General features: G+C 41.6%; 1 protein-coding gene across 4 annotated transcripts in view; it reads left to right on the top strand.

Moving 5' to 3' along the window:
- BBS9 (Bardet-Biedl syndrome 9) overlaps positions 1-15238 on the top strand; it is a 484979-nt gene that overhangs the window by 268333 nt on the left and 201408 nt on the right. For all 4 annotated transcript variants that reach the window (XM_040434317.1, XM_040434316.1, XM_040434315.1 and 1 more), the window contains 3 exons: positions 10859-10999; positions 11547-11642; positions 12696-12868. In XM_040434317.1, coding sequence (XP_040290251.1) covers positions 10859-10999; positions 11547-11642; positions 12696-12868 — 410 coding nt within the window. The remainder of the gene's footprint in view (positions 1-10858; positions 11000-11546; positions 11643-12695; positions 12869-15238) is intronic.

The raw sequence follows: 15238 nt of genomic DNA, 5'->3' as shown, positions 1-15238 counted from the left end.
GGTATAATGCCCTGGTATTTTAGGGGCCCAAATGTGTGGTAAGGAGTTTGAAATCAAATTCTGTAAAAAATGACGAGTGAAATCCGAAAGGTGCTCTTTGGAATATGGGCCCCTTTGCCCACCTAGGCTGCAAAAAAGTGTCACACATCTGGTATCTCCGTACTCAGGAGAAGGTGGGGAATGTGTTTTGGGGTGTCATTTTACATATACGCATGCTGGGTGAGATAAAGATCTTGGTCAAATGCCAACTTTGTATAAAAAAAATGGGAAAAGTTGTCTTTTGCCAAGATATTTCTCTCACCCAGCATGGGTATATGTAAAAAGACACCCCAAAACACATTCCCCAACTTCTCCTGAGTACGGAGATACCACATGTGTGGCACTTTTTTGCAGCCTAGGTGGGCAAAGGGGCCCATATTCCAAAGAGCACCTTTTGGATTTCACTGGTCATTTACCTACTTACCACACATTAGGGCCCCTGTAAAATGCCAGGGCAGTATAACTACCCCACAAGTGACCCCATTTTGGAAAGAAGACACCCCAAGGTATTCCGTGAGGGGCATGGCGAGTTCCTAGAATTTTTTATTTTTTGTCACAAGTTAGTGGAAAATGATGATTTTTTTTTTTTTTTTTTTTTCATACAAAGTCCCATATTCCACTAACTTGTGACAAAAAATAAAAACTTCCATGAACTCACTATGCCCATCAGCGAATACCTTGGGGTCTCTTCTTTCCAAAATGGGGTCACTTGTGGGGTAGTTATACTGCCCTGGCATTCTAGGGGCCCAAATGTGTGGTAAGGAGTTTGAAATCAAATTCTGTAAAAAATGACGAGTGAAATCCGAAAGGTGCTCTTTGGAATATGGGCCCCTTTGCCCACCTAGGCTGCAAAAAAGTGTCACACATCTGGTATCTCCGTATTCAGGAGAAGTTGAGGAATGTGTTTTGGGGTGTCTTTTTACATATACCCATGCTGGGTGAGAGAAATATCTTGGCAAAAGACAACTTTTCCCATTTTTTTATACAAAGTTGGCATTTGACCAAGATATTTATCTCACCCAGCATGGGTATATGTAAAATGACACCCCAAAACACATTCCCCAACTTCTACTGAATACGGAGATACCAGATGTGTGACACTTTTTTGCAGCCTAGGTGGGCAAAGGGGCCCACATTCCAAAGAGCACCTTTCGGATTTCACTCGTCATTTTTTACAGAATTTGATTTCAAACTCCTTACCACACATTTGGGCCCCTAGAATGCCAGGGCAGTATAACTACCCCACAAGTGACCCCATTTTGGAAAGAAGAGACCCCAAGGTATTTCGTGATGGGCATAGTGAGTTCATGGAAGTTTTTATTTTTTGTCACAAGTTAGTGGAATATGAGACTTTGTAAGAAAAAAAAAAAAAAAAATCATCATTTTCCGCTAACTTGTGACAAAAAATAAAAAGTTCTATGAACTCACTATGCCCATCAGCGAATACCTTAGGGTGTGTACTTTCTGAAATGGGGTCATTTGTGGGGTGTTTGTACTGTCTGGGCATTGTAGAACCTCAGGAAACATGACAGGTGCTCAGAAAGTCAGAGCTGCTTCAAAAAGCGGAAATTCACATTTTTGTACCATAGTTTGTAAACGCTATAACTTTTACCCAAACCATTTTTTTTTTACCCAAACATTTTTTTTTTATCAAAGACATGTAGAACAATAAATTTAGAGCAAAATGTATATATGGATCTCGTTTTTTTTGCAAAATTTTACAACTGAAAGTGAAAAATGTCATTTTTTTGCAAAAAAATCGTTAAATTTCGATTAATAACAAAAAAAGTAAAAATGTCAGCAGCAATGAAATACCACCAAATGAAAGCTCTATTAGTGAGAAGAAAAGGAGGTAAAATTCATTTGGGTGGTAAGTTGCATGACCGAGCAATAAACGGTGAAAGTAGTGTAGGTCAGAAGTGTAAAAAGTGGCCTGGTCTTTCAGGGTGTTTAAGCAAAACGGGGGGGGGGGCGCAGTTTGCCATCTTTGCCCTGGGCACCAAATGGCCTTGTCCCAGCCCTGCCAGTTATAGAACCTTTTTGGGCGTAGGTGACGCTATTACTACAGATTATTTTAGATAGTCATATCCCCAGGGATCCGGTGACACATCTCTTGAATGTAGTCCCAACAACACTTAGAGGTCGGGGTGCCAGGCTGCTCCTTCATATACTAACTGCAGCTAAATGTCTTATTGCTCTGTATTGAAAACGCGCTATACATCTGACGGGGTCGGACCTCTACACTCGGATACAAGATGTCCTATCCCTGGAGTATTCGGTTGCTCTTCAGCGGAATACGACGACCAAATTCTTGAAATGTTGGCATCCGTGGGACCCTTGCAAAACTTTGATAGCACTATAGACATGGAGAGACACTGTGTTTCATTTTATATTCTTTTATTGTTTTACTATGCAATGTACTTTGAAGAAATCTGTCTATATTTGTCTGCTAAGATTTCTGCACACTGTGATTTTAAATTTTGATAAAAATCTATAAATTATAAACGGGGAAAAAAAACTGCACCAAATTAAATGGTCTGTCATCAACTTGACATGTCTCAAACTGCTCACACCACACTGTGGGACACGTACATACAAATGGTACCTTTCTTAGGCTTTTCTGTGGCTGTTAAGCTCCAAAAAAGGACTTTTATGGTACATGCAAATTATGATTGTAAGTTCCCAGTTGTCACGGTCCCTCAGGTGACTGATGTCAGGTAATCAAGGAGATTGGCTGTGTGGAAGAATATAACGGCCTCCTTGATTTCTCTTGATTCAGTGTTGATAGGGTTAATGACCACTTCTCTTTTCTCAGCTGTTGCTCAGTGGTCATCACTTCTACCCTTTATAGTCTCACCGCACCCTTCTTACTATGCAGTTGATGGCTTCATTTGGGTTTGGCTGAGCTGGTGTGAGATCCTTTCTGGTGTTCCTGTTCTTCCATATCTGCAGAAGTTAAGTCAGAGACTTCCATTCGTCTATCTGGGGAGGAATGGGTTGTCTCTGGTCCTATACTTTATTCCAGGGCCTTATAGGGAAATCATGGCCTAGGTATCCTGCTTATGAATATTCCTACCTTCAAGGTCTATTTATATTGATAGGTAGTCAGGGCCCAGATTAGGGTTGTCTAGGAGGTGACTCATTTCTTCCCTAGTTTCCAGGCCCCGTTACTGTTCCCCTTCCCTCCTGTGTTCAGTGTGGAGTTTCCCCCCCACTGATCATGACACCGGTTACTCCAGATTTCCTGGTCGATAACTTCCCTCCTGTTTAGCTTTTAGTCAGCCCAGTATCACAACACTGCTGGCCCCGAGCATAAGCTGCACAATACCCACTGTGTGCAGTAGTATAAATGAACAGACTGCACATGTGGTGCTTACTGACCCATTCACTTGAATATTTTAATAAAGCTTAATAAAATGCATTTTTAGGGCCTGTTAGGCTGCTGTCACACTACATTTGTGTGAAATCCATCCAAAAATGCTACCCTTGTGCTGCCCTTTTTTTTTTTTTGCTGTTTTTAGTGGCGTTTTTGTTTTTGGATGCATCACGTTATAAAGATGTGAAAGATGAGCAGATTGATATATATTTTTGTGGGAAAAGATTCAGTAAAACCTGCAATTTATACATTTATATCTTTGCTTTTTCCACCTCCTGTGAACAGCCATTGGTACAGGAGAGAGGAGATACCAGTGATTGATAGCCTAGTGTGTATAAGTGTACATACAGAAATTGCTGTCAGTTACCGATAACCCTTATCTCCTGTACTGATAGCTGTTCACAGGAGGTGGAAAAAGCTGAGATATAAATTACAGGTTTTACTAAATATTTTACCATAAAACTATATATCAATCTGCTCAGCAATTCCTTCTCTATAACATGGTGCATACAGATTACACTGTTTTCGTAGTGACAGGTCCTCTTTAAAGGGATGAACCTAGTGCGCAGGCGTGGGATCTGGCAGAGGGACGGGGATGATTGCGGAGGCGGTGCTGAGCTGTAGAAGGCGGCGCTGAAGACAGGGAAGGCGGCGCTGGGCATCGGACGGGGAGGGGTGCGGCCGGGCACCCTGTATTAACGGACCTCCCCTTGGGCACCTTAAGTAAGTGATTGACAGGTTATAAAAACCTATGTTTTGGGCAAATAGAGCCACAGTGAGGTTTAATAAGGCCAGCTTAGGATTCTTCTTATTAGTCTGGACATGAGCATATGTTTAGTTTAGAGGGGTTAAATCTGATGACAGAATCCCTTTAAGTATTTTAGCACATGCATTTTATGGCATTTTTTAATTTTAAATTTTTTATTTTTTTGCAAGCCTGTGGTTTTATACAGAAAAATATGTATGCCGCCAGGTGTGACTTCCTTTAGATCAATATGAAAAGAGCCATGGTTAAAAAAATGCCATTAAAATGCCTTAAAAAATTGCAACAAAGATTGACACTTGCATTTTAACATCCAAGACAAACCAGTGGATGTCTGTGTGACAAAATCGTAAGGAATTAAGGTAAAAAAAAAAAACAACACACCCATAGCATGCTGTGATTTCAAGTAAAGTCATTGACCCAAAAAACATAATGCATGTAAAGGAAAACATCACTTAAAGGGAATCTGTCATGTGGATATTTGATTATAATCTAACTAATTATATACAATTATTAACTACTAAAAAGTACCTTAGATGTTAGATTCACTTACTGGTGTGACAGATAGTTATCTCATAATATACACACAAAGATGCCGCATGCTAATGAGCTAATTTGAGTCCAGCGTTTATTTAATTAACAGCTATAGTCACCCCCCTGCCCACCTGCTGCTGATTCATATGGAAAATAACTGTCAATCAGCAGCAGGTAGGCGGGAAGAGTCAGGAGCTCATGAATATTCATGACTCATCATCAGCTGGAGCTTTTCAATACAAGATATTGGCAGATTGACTGGGTCAATTAAAGAAAGTGACCCAGCATTTTGCTAAGAGAATCAGTCACTTATTTATGTTGCCCTTAGTTAGGACACCATAAAACTGGTGACAGGTTCCCTTTAAAGTGTGTGTCTGTACTGTGTTTAATAATCTGCATAGACTTTCAGCTAACACCTAGAAAAAATAAATGCACCAAAAATGCAGACGTCCTAAAAACAATTCACAAAAAGACTTAGGGGAGAATTTATCATGCCCTGAACTCCAGAATTTTGTTTTCAAAAACTTTTTATATTTTTACATCACACACACATTGGGTGGGAATGTGGGTGGGTTAGCTATGTTAATGAGGTTCACTCCAGATTTATCAACAGAGACTTTTAAAAAATGCAAAAAGAGTCGCAAGCTCACTCCAGTAGAGGGGAGGCATAAAAATAACTGGAGCAGCATTTCTAGACAAAAGTGTTAGATTTAAAGATGCTTCAAGTTTAGCCGCCTCCGGACCGCCTAACGCAGGAGTGCGTTCCGGAGGCGGTCGATTCATTCCTCCTTGACGCGCCGGCGCGTCATCTCGCGAGACGCGAGATTTCCTGTGAACGCGCGCACACAGGAGCACGCGTTCACAGGATCGGAAGGTAAACGAGCTGATCTACAGCCTGCCAGCGAATGATCGCCGCTGGCAGGCTGTAGATCACCAAATTAAATGGTCTGTCATCAACTTGACATGTCTCAAACTGCTCACACCACACTGTGGGACACGTACATACAAATGGTACCTTTCTTAGGCTTTTCTGTGGCTGTTAAGCTCCAAAAAAGGACTTTTATGGTACATGCAAATGATGATTGTAAGTTCCCAGTTGTCACGGTCCCTCAGGTGACACCGCGGATACGCAAAACACGGACACCGGCAATGTGCTTTCCGCATTTTGCGGATCCGCACATTGCCAGAACTATATAGAAAATGCCTTTTCTTGTCCGCAATTGCGGAAAAGAATAGGAAATATTCTATAGGCTCTACAAAAAACGCAGTGTTCGCCTGATCAGGCCTGATCTTGTGCGCACACTTGCGTTCAGTCCGCCCCACCGCAGTGACAGAATTTTTTTTTTCTATGATCACTGTAAAAACACCTTAAAATTGCTGCGGCGCTATAAAAAGATCACTTTTGAGGGGCATGGCGAGTTCATAGAAGATTATTTTTTTGGAAAGAAGAAACCCCAAGTTATTCCGTGAGGGGTATGGTGAGTTCATGTAAAATTTTATTTTTTGTCACAAGTTAGTGGAATATGAGACTTTGTAAGAAAAAATAAAATAAAAATCATTTTCCGCTAACTTGTGCCAAAAAAAATTATAATTCTAGGAACTCGCCATGCCCCTCACGGAATACCTTGGGGTGTCTTCTTTCTAAAATGGGGGTATTTATACTGCCCTGGCATTTTAGGGGACCTAAAGCGTGAGAAGTAATTTGGAATCCAAATGCGTAAAAAATGCCCTGTGAAATCCTAACGGTGTTCTTTAGAATTTGGGCCTCTTTGCGCTCCTGGGCTGCAAAAAAGTGTCACACATGTGGTAACGCCGTACTCAGGAGAAGTTGGGCAATGTGTTTTGGGGTGTCTTTTTACATATACCCATGCTGGGTGAGAGAAATATCTCTCTAAAATGACAACTTTGTATGAAAAAAATGGTAAAAGTTGACTTTTAGAGAGATATTTCTCTCACCCAGCATAGGTATATGTAAAAATACATTGCCCTACTTCTTCTGAGTACGGCGATTCCACATGTGTGACACTTTTTTGCAGCCTAGGCGCCCAAAGGGGCCTAAATTCTAAAGAGCACTTTTAGGATTTCACAGGGCATTTTTTAGGCATTTGGATTCCAGACTTCTTCTCACGCTTTAGGTCCCCTAAAATGCCAGGGCAGTATAAATACCCCACAAGTGACCCCATTTTGGAAAGAAGACACTCCAAGGTATTTCGTGATGGGCATAGTGAGTTCATGGAAGTTTTTATTTTTTGTCACAAGTTAGTGGAATATGAGACTTTGTAATAAAAAATAAAATATAAAAAAATCATAATTTTCCGCTAACTTGTGACAAAAATAAAAACTTCTATGAACTCACTATGCCCATCAGCGAATACCTTAGGGTGTCTACTTTCTGAAATGGGGTCATTTGTGGGGTGTTTCTACTGTCTGGGCATTGTAGAACCTCAGGAAACATGACAGGTGCTAAGAAAGTCAGAGCTGCTTCAAAATGCGGAAATTCACATTTTTGTACCATAGTTTGTAAACGCTATAACTTTTGCGCAAACCAATAAATATACACTTATTGCATTTTTTTTTATCAAAGACATGTAGAACAATAAATTTATATAGAAATGTAGTTTTATTTGAAAAATTTTACAACTGAAAGTGAAAAATTTCATTTTTTGCAAATAATTCGGTCAATTTCGATTAATAACAAAAAAAGTGAAAATGTCAGCAGCAATGAAATACCACCAAATGAAAGCACTATTCGTATGAAGAAAAGGAGGTAAAATTCTTTTGGGTGGTAAGTTGTATGACCGCGCAATAAACCGTGAAAGTAGTGTAGTGCAGAATTGTAAAAAGTGGTCTGGTCATTAAGGGGGTTTAAGCTAGGGGGGCTGAAGTGGTTAACAAACAACATGCAACATTTAATAAATTTGGTGCAAACTATTCCAACGCAGACTACTGCAAAACTGACTTCTAATATTACCTTCATGATAAAATAAAGGTTGTGGGTCTCCAATGGGGTGAGTTCAGCATTTCTCCCCTCAGGTGTCAGTCTCTCTCTCCCCTCCATTCAGTATTATTTTGGTTGCTTTATTTAGTAAGATAAAATGTGAATTTTCTGTCCATGTTATCTACACCATGGTTGTCTTTATTTACGCTGTTTCAAGATGGAAAAGAAGGCTTCACACAAGTGTATTCTGATTCCAAGGCAGGATCTACAGCTGTAATACAAATCAAATGGATTTTACTTGAAATACATTTGTCAGCTGTCCACAGAATAGTTGATAAATACGTGTCTGGGTGGTCCACATGCTTTGGGCCTTCACCAGTTACTAGGAGTATGGAAGGAGACATAGTTGAGAAAAAATGCTTCTGCCCATTCAAAGTCCATGGGACTAACAGAAACAGATGAGTCCTGGGTATAAAGTTACATTGTGAACAACTATATTATTGTCTGATCTTGTTTGGAAGCGCATCATTCTTGAATAGCTGATATATCCCAGTAAATGGCTTTTCCTTTTAGGTCATTTAGTTAATTTTAAAGAGAACCTGTTACCACTCCTGACATGCCTGTTTTAATAGCTACATGCATTCCCCATGTAACAACAATTCCGAAACATCTTTTAGTATGGCTCTATGTTGTGCCATTCCTCTATTATTTCTATTAGAAGTTATGAATGAATTGCTAGCAGTCTGCAGTAAGGGTACAGAGGGGTGGTAACAAGTTGGGCGTATGTCCCTGCACAGTCTGAAAATGGCAGCACTGATTGAATGGAGAGAGTCTGTGCAGCGACACACGCCCAACTTGTTATCACCCCTCTGTACCCTTACTGCAGACTGACAGCAATTCATTCATAACTTCTAGCAGAAATAATAGAGGAATGGCACAACATAGAGCCATAAGAACAGATGTTCCAGAATTGTTATTTCATAGGGAGTGCATCAAACTACAGGGAGTGCAGAATTATTAGGCAAGTTGTATTTTTGAGGATTAATTTTATTATTGAACAACAACCATGTTCTCAATGAACCCAAAAAACTCATTAATATCAAAGCTGAATATTTTTGGAAGTAGTTTTTAGTTTGTTTTTAGTTTTAGCTATTTTAGGGGGATATCTGTGTGTGCAGGTGACTATTACTGTGCATAATTATTAGGCAACTTAACAAAAAACAAATATATACCCATTTCAATTATTTATTTTTACCAGTGAAACCAATATAACATAGAAAACATTCACAAATATACATTTCTGACATTCAAAAACAAAACAAAAACAAATCAGTGACCAATATAGCCACCTTTCTTTGCAAGGACACTCAAAAGCCTGCCATCCATGGATTCTGTCAGTGTTTTGATCTGTTCACCATCAACATTGCGTGCAGCAGCAACCACAGCCTCCCAGACACTGTTCAGAGAGGTGTACTGTTTTCCCTCCTTGTAAATCTCACATTTGATGATGGACCACAGGTTCTCAATGGGGTTCAGATCAGGTGAACAAGGAGGCCATGTCATTAGATTTTCTTCTTTTATACCCTTTCTTGCCAGCCACGCTGTGGAGTACTTGGACGCGTGTGATGGAGCATTGTCCTGCATGAAAATCATGTTTTTCTTGAAGGATGCAGACTTCTTCCTGTACCACTGCTTGAAGAAGGTGTCTTCCAGAAACTGGCAGTAGGACTGGGAGTTGAGCTTGACTCCATCCTCAACCCGAAAAGGCCCCACAAGCTCATCTTTGATGATACCAGCCCAAACCAGTACTCCACCTCCACCTTGCTGGCGTCTGAGTCGGACTGGAGCTCTCTGCCCTTTACCAATCCAGCCACGGGCCCATCCATCTGGCCCATCAAGACTCACTCTCATTTCATCAGTCCATAAAACCTTAGAAAAATCAGTCTTGAGATATTTCTTGGCCCAGTCTTGACGTTTCAGCTTGTGTGTCTTGTTCAGTGGTGGTCGTCTTTCAGCCTTTCTTACCTCGGCCATGTCTCTGAGTATTGCACACCTTGTGCTTTTGGGCACTCCAGTGATGTTGCAGCTCTGAAATATGGCCAAACTGGTGGCAAGTCGCATCTTGGCAGCTGCACGCTTGACTTTTCTCAGTTCATGGGCAGTTATTTTGCGCCTTGCTTTTTCCACACGCTTCTTGCGACCCTGTTGACTATTTTGAATGAAACGCTTGATTGTTCGATGATCACGCTTCAGAAGCTTTGCAATTTTAAGAGTGCTGCATCCCTCTGCAAGATATCCCACTATTTTTGACTTTTCTGAGCCTGTCAAGTCCTTCTTTTGACCCATTTTGCCAAAGGAAAGGAAGTTGCCTAATAATTATGCACACCTAATATAGGTTGTTGATGTCATTAGACCACACCCCTTCTCATTACAGAGATGCACATCACCTAATATGCTTAATTGGTAGTAGGCTTTCGAGCCAATACAGCTTGGAGTAAGACAACATGCATAAAGAGGATGATGTGGTCAAAATACTCATTTGCCTAATAATTCTGCACGCAGTGTATTAAGGATTGGTGACAGGTCCTCTTTAATGTTAATTCAAACATTCACTAAAGATGTGATAATGAAAGCAGTTGTACATTATTAGAACAACATGCTGTTTTCTTCTAGAAACAACACTGCATCTGGCACTGGGTTGTGGCTGGTATTGCGGCTCTGTTAAAGGGATTTTCTCACTTCAGCAAATATCATTTATCGTGTAGAGAAAGTTAATACAAGGCACTTACTACTGTATTTTTATTACCTATATTGCTTCCTTTGCTGGCTTGATTCATTTTTCCATCACAGTGATTTTTCCTGCAGTTTGCAAACATGGCCACCTGTGATGGATTGCAGGGTGTTCATAACCCCTGGAAACAAGCAATGTATAATGTAATAGAAAAATTAATCAAGCCAGCAAAGGAGGCAATATGGACAATCACAGTACATTAGTAAGTGCCTTGTATTAACTTTGTCTACATGATACATGTCATTTGCTGTAGTTATACAACCCCTTTAAAGTAAATGAGGCAGAGCTGCCATACCACATACAACCTGTGGACATATGTGACACTTTTTATTTTTGAAGAAATAGATGTGTTTTTTCTAAGCCTGTAGTCATTTACGTTCTAATATATTTGCCTACATTTCCTTTCTCATTGTACAGGTGTTCCACGGGTTGCTCAGTGTAAATTTCGTCTTCCATTACGGCTAGTTTGCTTACCTACACAGCCATCTAAAGCAGCAAACCACAAATTAACAATTGACACTAACAAACCTCCTGTAAATCTGGTTAACCTTTTTCCAGGTCAGTATTTACTCTCTTAAGTACATGGACTCTTATTTTTCTAGAATACATAGGAAAGCTCTTCTCAATAGAGAAGCCTATTGGATTTTTAGATTTCAGTCCTGTATGCCTTTGGGCCTTAATCAAAGACAAGATTTAATATTGCATTATTAGATTTATCTTCTTCTCTTGTCCTTTAGGGGCGGTTCTTGCGTGGGAGGAAGAGAGGGGAGAAAATTAAAAGATTTTTTTTTTTTCCCCTCTATCTTCTTCTCATGCAGTTCTGTTCCTGTGGCTCAGTGGTATATGCTGTGGGTGGGGTGAAAGCAGTCTAATTGCCAATCAATAATCCACAGCTGAATCACTGCTTTTACTCTGTATATAAGATTTGTCAGTCTTATTCTCTGTATCATGAGGAAGGATCTGTAATATATGTTGATCCGAAACATGTAGATGAAATGAGCCTGATGTTTGGTTTTTAAGCACGTTTCCTAATAAAACACGCACTGCGAGGTGAAGCTGGACAATCAATTTTTTTCTACATTTCTTAATCTACTCCATATTTTAGATTTTATAGAACGTGGCGATGATGACCAAGTCAATGTCTTGGGATTCCAATTGCTTGCCGGACAAAAAGTTACACTCCTTGCCTCTAAGACTTCACGTAAGTGAAAACCTCTCTTTTTTTTTTTTTACAGACTTGGGATTTATGTGTTTATTATTCTGAATGATAAATGTGTAAGATCACAATAAACATTTCAGTAAGGCTCTACTCAGACTGGCATCATGACTTCCATTAATAATACAAAATGTTGCACTGAGTGGCAGTCTTTAGTCTTTATTGCTTTGTTCATTTTCAGACCACCTGGTATTCAGTTTGCAATCTGCTACTAGTTTTTTTTTTTTTTTTTTTTTCCATGTTGCTCTTCTTGATAGTACATGCTGGATTTGAGGTGTGTGTGTCCAGAATGCCACTGCCTTCACTAGCTCTCATGCATCAGCATAGCTTCCTTCCTTTCTTTCTACAGCTCCTAAGGGTCCTCCTCTCAAGTATAATGGCAGTCACTGATGCGGAGCTGTGATTCCCCCTGCCCTACAGAGTTTTATTCACTTATACACAGCCTGTTTGATTCTCTTTTCAAACTGTCTTGTGTGCTTTGCAAAGTACAGTGGACAGTTTTAAAGAGGGTTTAGATGAATTCTTTAAAGTAAACAACATTAATGCTTATGAAAACTTGTAGAAATCTGAGTCTCACTTCCTTCTGGGCTTTGCGTCCCCACCTATCCCTTGGTTGAACTTGATGGACTTGTGTCTTTTTTCAACCGTATCAACTAAGTAAGTATATACAGTCTGTGTGAACTTTATTTATTGGATGCTTCCCCTTCTTCACAATCTGACCTTCACTCTCCTTTATGCTGTCTCTAACAATGACAGATGGGAGGCAGAGAACAGAGAAAGCTATCAGAAACAGGCGCAGTGCTGTGACAGATTTATGTCGGCACCAGCAGTTAGGTGAAGGACTTACACATAGTTGGCAGAACCAAAATAGTATGGAAGACTATTTCGAAAGCTGATTGATTTCGCATTTAGGAAGCAAATGAACAATAAAATCAGTCCTTTTGTAACCTTTCTCACTAATTTGTTAAGACTCTGACTTATACTGTAAACTTATCTTTGTTCCAAATTTACATAGTTCATTCTGTCTTTGTGCTTTAGAGAGATACAGAATCCAGAGTGAAAAGTTTGAGGACCTTTGGCTTATTACAAAAGAGCTCATCATGCGATTTGAAGATTATTTCCGAAAGCAAGGCATTAAAGACTTTACATGTTCTTTTTCTGGACCAGTTCCACTGCAAGATTACTTTGAGCTAATTGACCAACACTTTGAGGTATGTTTTGTCCATTTGTCATGTTCTGAACTAAGTGTGAGTTTGCACAGAATTTACACTCTGGTGAACGTACAGTAGTTTTCCTCTTAAAATCAGGTTCATGAAAGTGGCAGCCATACCAGCATTGTCCCATCAGGACAGCTTTTCTTCTAAACGCACACTTACTGGAAATTAAGTACAGTAAATGCTGAATGCCCCAGTCCTTTAGTGTAGTAGCTGTTCTTCACTCTAAGGGTGGGTTCACATCACGTTTTATGCCTCCGTTTGACATATAAGTTAGGCTACTTTCACACTTGCGTTCGGGGTTCCGCTTGTGAGTTCCGTTTGAAGGCTCTCACAAGCGGCCCCGAACGGATCCGTACTGCCCTAATGCATTCTGAGTGGCCTCCGTTCCGCTCAGCAGGCGGACACCCGAACGCAGCTTGCAGCGTTTTCGTGTCCGCCTGGCCGTGCGGAGCCAAACGGATCCGTCCAGACTTACAATGCAAGTCAATGGGGACGGATCCGTTTGACGTTGAGACAATATGCTGCAATTTCAAACGGATCCGTCCCCCATTGACTTTCAATGTAAAGTCAGGAGTCCCTATTAATATACCATCGGATCGGAGTTTTCTCCAGTCCGATGGTATATTTTAACTTGAAGCATCACCATCACCATGGGAACGCCTCTATGTTAGAATATACCATCGGATTTGAGTTAGATCGTGAAACTCAGATCCGACAGTATATTCTAACACAGAGGCGTTCCCATGGTGATGGGGACGCTTCAAGTTAGAATATACTAAAAGAACTGTGTACATGACTGCCCCCTGCTGCCTGGCAGCAGGGGGCAGACCCCCCCCCTCCCTCCCCCCCTTCGTTTTTAACTCATTGGTGGCCAGTGCGGCCCCCCCCCCCCCCCCCCCCCTGTTTTTAACTCATTGGGGGCCAGTGCAGCCGGCCCCCCCCCCCCCCCCCTGTTTTTAACTCATTGGTGGCCAGTGCGGCCTCACCTCTCCCCCCCCCCCCCCCAGTTAAAATCACGTTCCGAATCCCCCATCAATGGTGGCCAGTGCGGCCTCACATCTCCCCCCCCCCCCCCCTCCAGTTAAAATCACGTTCCGAATCCCCTATCATTGGTGGCCAGTGCGGCCTCACATCCCCCCCCCCCTAGTTAAAATCATGTTCCCCCATCATTGGTGGCAGTGGAGAGTTCCAATCGGAGTCCCAGTTTAATCGCTGGGACGCCAATCGGTAACCATGGCAACCAGGACGCTACTGCAGTCCTGGTTGCCATGGTTACTTAGCAATTTTTAGAAGCATTATACTTAGCTGCGATGTCTGTGACCGGCCGGGCGCTCCTCCTACTGGTAAGTGAAAGGTCTGTGCGGCGCATTGCTTATAGCACAGACCTGTCACTTACCAGTAGGAGGAGCGCCCGGACGGTCACAGACATCGCAGCTCGCAGGTAAGTATAATGCTTCAAAAAATTTCTAAGTAACCATGGCAACCAGGACTGCAGTAGCGTCCTGGTTGCCATGGTTACCAATCAGAGCCCCAGCGATTAAACTGGGACTCCGATCGGAACTCTCCACTGCCACCAATGATGGGGGAACGTGATTTTAACTAGGGGGGGGGAGATGTGAGACCGCACTGGCCACCAATGATGGGGGATTCGGAACGTGATTTTAACTGGGGAAGGGGGAGAGGTGAGGCCGCACTGGCCACCAATGAGTTAAAAACAGGGGGGGAGGGGGGGGGGGACCGGCCGCACTGGCCACCATTGAGTTAAATATAGAGGAGGGAGGGAGGGGGGGGGGGTCTGCTGTCTGGCAGCACCTGCCAGGCAGCAGGGGGCAGTCATGTACACAGTTCTTTTAGTATATTCTAACTTGAAGCGTCCCCATCACCATGGGAACGCCTCTGTGTTAGAATATACTGTCGGATCTGAGTTTTCACGAAGTGAAAAATCAGATCTGAAAAAAACTATTATGCAAACGGATCCGTTCTGAACGGATGCAAGCGTTTGCATTATAGGAGCGGATCCGTCTGTACAGACACCAGACGGATCCGCTCCGAACGCAAGTGTGAAAGTAGCCTTAGAGGGGAAAAAAAAGAAAACAAAAGCACAGCACACCATGTTCTTGTATCCTGCAGAGTCTGGTAAAAAAAATGTATACTTTTTTTTTTCTTTTCCCAATAGTTAAAAAATGTACATTGGAACTGATGCCACTGTATGACAGGGAGGCATCCATTTAATGTGTACGTTTTTGTATACGTTAAAACGGATGGAAAAAACGTGATTTGAACCCAGCCTAATTAGAGGGAACAGGGTCCTATGCCCCCCTGTATGAATGGATTAGCATTTAAGCATGCAGAATTTGTCTCCAT

The sequence above is a fragment of the Bufo bufo genome, chromosome 5 (genome assembly GCF_905171765.1).
Source record: "Bufo bufo chromosome 5, aBufBuf1.1, whole genome shotgun sequence".
NCBI lineage: Eukaryota > Metazoa > Chordata > Amphibia > Anura > Bufonidae > Bufo > Bufo bufo.
This window is presented reverse-complemented; position numbering and strand designations above follow the sequence as displayed.